Source organism: Helobdella robusta (genome assembly GCF_000326865.2).
Source record: "Helobdella robusta unplaced genomic scaffold HELROscaffold_50, whole genome shotgun sequence".
In the NCBI taxonomy this organism is placed as follows: domain Eukaryota; kingdom Metazoa; phylum Annelida; class Clitellata; order Rhynchobdellida; family Glossiphoniidae; genus Helobdella; species Helobdella robusta.
The window spans coordinates 1013817-1020898 of NW_008705255.1; the positions used below are offsets into that span (position 1 = coordinate 1013817).

At 31.6% G+C, this 7082-nt stretch overlaps 1 protein-coding gene across 1 annotated transcript in view; it reads left to right on the forward strand.

Moving 5' to 3' along the window:
• Nucleotides 1-267: 267 nt before the first annotated feature.
• The window catches only part of HELRODRAFT_86213 (hypothetical protein), a gene marked incomplete at both ends in the record, with an annotated part of 11825 nt that continues 5010 nt past the window's right edge, over nucleotides 268-7082 (forward strand). The window contains 4 exons of the mRNA XM_009027658.1: nucleotides 268-525; nucleotides 835-886; nucleotides 3738-3865; nucleotides 4056-4287. Coding sequence (XP_009025906.1) covers nucleotides 268-525; nucleotides 835-886; nucleotides 3738-3865; nucleotides 4056-4287 — 670 coding nt within the window. The remainder of the gene's footprint in view (nucleotides 526-834; nucleotides 887-3737; nucleotides 3866-4055; nucleotides 4288-7082) is intronic.

Here is a 7082-nt window from a genome sequence, read left to right on the forward strand (position 1 = left end):
GACATGAGCAACAGCAGCAGCATCAACAACAACAACAACATGGTCAGTGACGTCCGCAACAACAACAACAACAACAACAACCTCAATAACATTAACGACAATGTTAAAAGAAGTGATGATACGCTGGTAGAAATAGCATTGAACAGCAGCAACGATCGCGGCGTTGATAGCGTCAACAACAACAGCTGCAACGGCAACAACATTAACGACAATTACCTCAACAACGACATCAATGTCAATAACTTCACCACCGACAACATCAACTGTATGAATAACAACGTAGTCCCCGTCAACCCAGACGCCAACAACAACATCAACAACAACAACAGCAACAGTAATGACGACACAAGTCCCTACAACAACAACAACAACAACAACAACCACAACAGTACAGTTCGAAGTAGACACCACCATCACATAATCGACAGGCGACAGTTCGACGAGTTGTATGAACTACCCAACCTTTTAAACACTGGTGGAAATGGCCGAGTATTCTGTGGTGTCCGAAAACAAGATGGGAAATTGGTTAGATTTTATTCCTTTTTTCATCCACTGTTTCTATCTATCTATCTATCTATCTATCTATCTATCTATCTATCTATCTATCTATCTATCTATCTATCTATCTATCTATCTATCTATAATAATTATTTTATTGTGATCATTGAATTATTAATAAGGTTATAAATTACAGGTTATTTTCTATCACAGAGGAGCAAAAATTTTCAAGAGCTTACTTAACTTTCTAAAAATAAATTAAAAGAATAAAAATGTTATAATTTAAATAATAATTTATTATTACCATTATGATTTTTTACTTCTTCAAAATTACAGGTTGCAGTGAAGTTTGTACCAAAAGTTAAAGTGACTGAAAAAGTCCGGGTATGTTTGTTGTTTGTATGTTTGTTTGTTTGTTTGCACGTTTGTATGCTTGTTTGTTTGTTTGTTTGTATGTGTGTTTGTTTGTATGCTTGTTTGTTTGTTTGTGTGAATGTTTGCATGTATATATGCTTGCCTTTTTTAATGTTTTTTTGAGTTATTTCAAGTATTTGCCCCTACTTTAAAAATAATAATAATAATTTTTATTATTATTTTATAATTAATAATAATATTTATATTATAATATAATTATATATTTAAATATATTTTATTATTGTTATTAATCTCATACTGTCATACAATTTCATACAGAAATTTCTCTTGATCAATGCAATTGAAAATTTTTCTCATTCAATTATTAATTTTACTCCTCCTTTTCTATTGATTTCTTAAAATTTAAATTTTTCTAATAATTTTATTATTATTATTATTAATATTCCTTTTATTATTATTAATATTATTGCTATTCTTGTTGTTTTTTACCATAAAAGGTTCATTCAACTTTGACACAACTGTTATAGATTTTTATATATAATATTTTCTTGTTTAAGTGTGTTTGTATGCGTTTGAGTTTTCACCTATATGTTTGTTTATATTCATGTATGTTTGTATGTATGCATGCATGCATGTATGTATGTATGTATGTATGTTTGTTTGTTTGTTTGTATGTATGTATATTTGCATGTTTGTATATTATATATGTGTGGTTCAACTAGCTAAGGAACAAGGATTGCTTAATTAACTAACTACATTCTATGCTTTATGCAAGTATGTACGTTTTAATGTATATATGTATGTATGAACCCATAATTGATTAGAACTATAGGGAAGTAATAATCATATCAGGGTTCAGCTTTAATCTATGTTAAATGCTTCGCACAGACAGGTATTTTAACGCTCCATCCAAAATACAGAAAGAATTATATTTTTGAAGTAAATGTAAATGTAAACATACATGCATGTATGTGTGTTTGTATGTCTATGTATGAGTTTGTGTGTGCGTGTGTGTGCGCGCACGTGTTTACATAGAAGACAGAGATGTCATCGACTCATTTTTCTTGGTGTATTTGCATAGACTGAATTGTCTGATGATGACAGTGCTAACTGATAATGATGCTGGTGATAATAATAATAATATAGTATAATAATAATAATAATAACAATAATAGCAATAATAATAACAATAGAGCAGATAAAAAACTAGTAACATTGGTAGCAGATAACATATGATGTGCAGACTGGCTTTGTTGAGATGATGGTAATGATGCTTCTGTCTTGGATGTTTATGATGATGATTTCTTGGATGTTTATAATGATGATGGTGATGCTCTTGGTGATGATGTTCTTTATGGTAATGTTAATGGTGATTACGTAACACATATGATGTTGCTGTTACTAATGAGTGACAGTACTTTTAACAGATGATACATTCATTCATTCATTCATTCATCCATTCATTCATTCATTCATTTATCCATACATTCATTCATCCATCCATCCATCCATACATCTATCCATTCCTCCAATCGATTTTTGTTCCAGATAATTATAAAATGTAATGATAATGATGACGACGACGACGACGATGATGTTGATGTAACATGTGGTAAGATGGTTATTGTCATAATAATTTTTTTTTGCAGTAGTAGTAGCTGCTGCTGCTTTGGTTGCAGCAGCAGCAGTAGTAGTAGTAGTAGTAACCTTAACATCAAGTTATTATAATTATTATATAATGTCTTTCTGAGAAGTGTTATATAAATATTTAAGATAAGCTCTATCCACCCATCCTTCATAGGCTAGCTATTTCTATTGTAGAGTTAGCTAGAAATTCAATTGTGTCTACATCTTCTTATCAAATTATTTATTTGATTGCCACTACTATTTTTCATTAATTCTTTTATTGGCCTTTTCTTTAAATCTTTCATTCATTCATTCATTCACTCATTCATCCTTTCTTTTATTACACTGGTTTCTTATCCACTCTTATTTCTATACATTCTTACTTCAGAATTTATATATTTTGACTTTGATTTGAAGCATTTTTTCGCTCAATCAATCGTTCAATCATTCATTCATTCATTCATTCATTTATTCATTAAATTTTCCACTGGTTTATTTCTTTATCTCCGGCATTTGCACCATCTTTCTATCCACTAACTCCTAATATACTTTGAACAGAGACACAACTCTAAGAGAATATATACATTTATTCTTCTGATGATATTGCAATCTTATTTATTTATAGTCTTTTTTTGGGGGGTGGGTAGGAGTAGTTTATATTTCAAGTACACACATCACATGCTTATGTACATACATGCCTACATACATACATACGTACGTACATACACACACAAACAAACAAACAACTTGTTAGGGTCTGTTAATTGTTAAGCAAAAGTCCTGAAGAGTGAATGATTTTGTAAAATGTAAATGTTTAAATTTAAAAATAGACATCGAAATTGAATATTGAGATAGATAGAGAGCTGGAGATAAAGAGAAACGAAAGAAAAAAGCTAAAAAGAGAAAGTGAGAGAGAGAGAGATTGGAATGAAATTTGAATTTAAAATTTTTTTATTATATATGTATGAATAATATTTGTTCTAAGACAAAAGCATGTCCATTTTTAAATCCTCTGTTGTTGCAGTTGTTTCTATCATTATTTTTTTACCATACTTACATACTTGTCAAGACAAAAACCTCATCACCCCGTTATCAGCATCGTTAACATAATTAACGTAACACTATCATTAACATAATTAACATAACACTATCATTAACATAATCTAACCTTATCATTAACATAATTAACATATTCATCATTATCACTTTCTCCCCACCCCTGACCAAACAGACTCGAGACGGAGTCGTCATCCCGATGGAAGTGCACCTACTTCGAAAGTGTAGCTGCCTCCCCGAGGTCATTCAACTGGTTGACTATTACGAGATGGCCGATGAGTACATCATCATCACCGAAAGATCTGCATCGGTCAGTTAGTTGCTCTTTGTTGCCGGTCATCATTCTGGTTGCTATTGACTGTTTGTTTGTCAAATTGTTTTCATCATCATTGTCGCCAGTCAATCATCAGTTAAACCCACTAAACTAGCCAACCAATCACAACAAATCAATCAGCCAATCGACCAATCACAACAAAAACACCAAACAACCGACCAATCAGACGTCAGATCTGTTCGACTACGTTTCCCTAAAACGTCGCCTGAGCGAGGGTGAAGCTAGACCCATATTCAAAGAAATCACGAAAATTGCCCTCAAGCTGGCCTCCATTGGAGTCATACACCGGGACATCAAGGATGAAAACGTCATCATGAACCTCGAAACCCGCGAGGTCAAATTCATCGATTTTGGTTCGGCCGGAGATCTACACGATGGCTACTACCATAAATTTGACGGTTGGTTTCTTCTGTTGATTGGTTATTTTGAGTTTGTGCGTGTGGGCGTGTGTGTGTTTGTGCGTGTGGGCGTGTGTGTGTTTGTGCGTGTGTGTGTATATGTTTGTGTGTGTATGATAGTAACAAATGGGTGTTTCTTTTATTTATATAGACCAAGTTTCTTTCAATACAAAGGCTAACTAACTAGTACTTTCTATTTTCGCTTAATACCTTTATTCACTCATTCGTTCATTCTTTTGCTTGTTTTTTCATTCATTCATTCAGTTATTCATTCGTTCATTCATTCGTTCGTTCATTCATTCATTCATTTTTCTTTCATTCAGTCAAACCGACCATTATTTCTGCAGCCTTAATGTCATTAATTCAGTTGTTATTTATGTATCTTATTCTTGTTGCTCTAACGTTTGTATTTACTTCATTCATTCATTCATTCATTCGTTCGTTCGTTCATTCTTTCATTCATTAATTCATCCATTCTTAAACATTTGTTCATCTCTCATTCAATTATTACCTGTTGTTATTGTTAAATTTCTGAGTACTCCATAGTTCATAACATACCTTCTTTTACTTTATTTATTCTTTCATTTGTTCAGTCAGTCGTTCAATCATTATGTGATACAATAAAGTTATTCATTCATTTTTAGTATCTTTCTTTCATTCTTTCATTCATTCACTCCACTGATTCATTCATTCATTCACTCCATTCATTCATTCATCCTTTCATTCATGCTTTCATTCATGCTTTGGTTTATAGTTACAATAAACTTACCTACTTGAATACATACACTATTTTTTATATGTTTGCATAAAATCAATTCTTCTCTTAAAAAAACCTGTACACACGCACGCACGCACACGCACACAACCACACACACGCACAGGTTCACATACTCAGAGATATAACATTATCGTTGTGGTTTTATCAGTTTGTTTTTTTTTTACAAATTAATAATTAATTTAGTCTAGAAATAGCTCCACATGTGCCTGACATGGATTTGTGTTTTTTTTAAATTTATTATTATTATTGTTGTTGTGGTTGGTGATGTTGTTGTTGTTGTTGTTGTTGTTGTTGTTGTTGTTAATGAGGTTGTTGTCTTTTTTTTCATATTTTTATTTTTTGAGTTCAAAATAATTTAGAACTGATTTGTTGTTTTTTTTCTAGTTGAATCACTAATATTTTGCTTATGGTTATATTTATTATTATTATTATTGTTGGTGTTGTTGTTAATAATAATAATAAACACTACTAATATTATAATTATTAGTAGTAGTACTTCAAAGTATTTTGGCTAGTTTAGTTACCTCCCAAAAAGATTCCACAAATGTGAAATATTTGAAAAATGAATGAATGCTTGAATGTATGCATGCATGAATGAATGAATGCTTGTATGTATGCATGAATGAATGTATGTAACATATGAATGAAGGAAATTAAAAAATATTGAAATAAATTAAAATATAAAAATAAAATATTAAAATAATCGTCAAATTCATGATTGCACTCAGTGGAATTAGTTTAAATTACAGATAGGTGTGTTTGTTTGTGCTTGTGTGTGTGTGCGCGTGCGCGTGTGTGTTTTTGTCCAATAGAATACACTAGCTAAATGAAGTTTTTAGGTACAACTACATAAAGAACCAACAAGAAACAAACAAACAAACAACAATGACAACATTACAAGCAACAAAACATCATTAAACAACAATACAATTAATCATCATCACTATCATCTTCGTCATCACAATCATCATTATCATCATCATTATCAGTGCCCTTGCATATGTTCTTACATTTTTTTTTACTTGATATACATCAGAAAAAAACCTGCCTAACAAACTAACTACCCTCAAGTTTGCCTGTGGTTATATGCTACGTATCTCTCTGTTTGTGTGTGTGTCTGTCTGTGTTTGTTGGTGTGGTGGTTGTTTGGTTATGTTAGTGTACTTGTGTATTTTTTTTATAATTGAACACCAATCATTCTCAGTGTTGGATTTCATTATTACTAAAATTTTTAAGAAAATTTTTGCTATTAACTCTCTCTCTCTCTCTCTCTCTCTCTCTCTCTCTCTCTCTCTCTCTCTCTCTCTCTCTAACTTTTTTTTCTTTTTATAATTCCTCCTTTCTCTATCTCTCTCCCTCTTTCTAACTTAACTTTCATTCTTTTTTATCTAGGAGTGTTCGTTATTTTAAGCCTTCTTTCACTCACTCTTTATTTCTTTTTTCTCCTTTATTCAACCTCTTTCTTCTCTCCATCTCTCTCTCTCTCTCTCTCTCTCTCTCTCTCTCTCTCTCTCTCTCTCCTTGGCTTTATCTTTCCTGTGCATGAGCATGGTTTTAATTAATCATTTGTTTTTCCTTCATTGCTAATTTTTGCGATATTTTTTCGTTTCATACGCCCAAAATTAAAAAAAAATGTTCATTCCTCTGGTTTGAAATAATTACTTTGTTGCACTGTGAGTATTTCACTGCAAAAACTTCTTCCTAACTAACTATTGTACGGTTTTTGGAGGAATTATTATTTTTTATCTTTTAAATTTTCCGCCTTTCTTTCGTTCTCTTTATTTATTCTTTCTTTTTCTCACTCTTTTTTTCTCTCCATCTCTCTCTTTTTACTTTTTACATTCTTTCGTTCTTGTATTTTTCTCATTCTCTACATCTTCTCTTTTTCTCTCTCCCCCGCCTCTCTCTCTCTCTCTCTCCCTCTCTCTCTCTCCCTCGTCTCTTTTTATCTATCTATCTTTCACTCTCTCTCTCTCTCTCTTTTTCTCTCTCAGTAATTTAAAATACTTTAAATAAT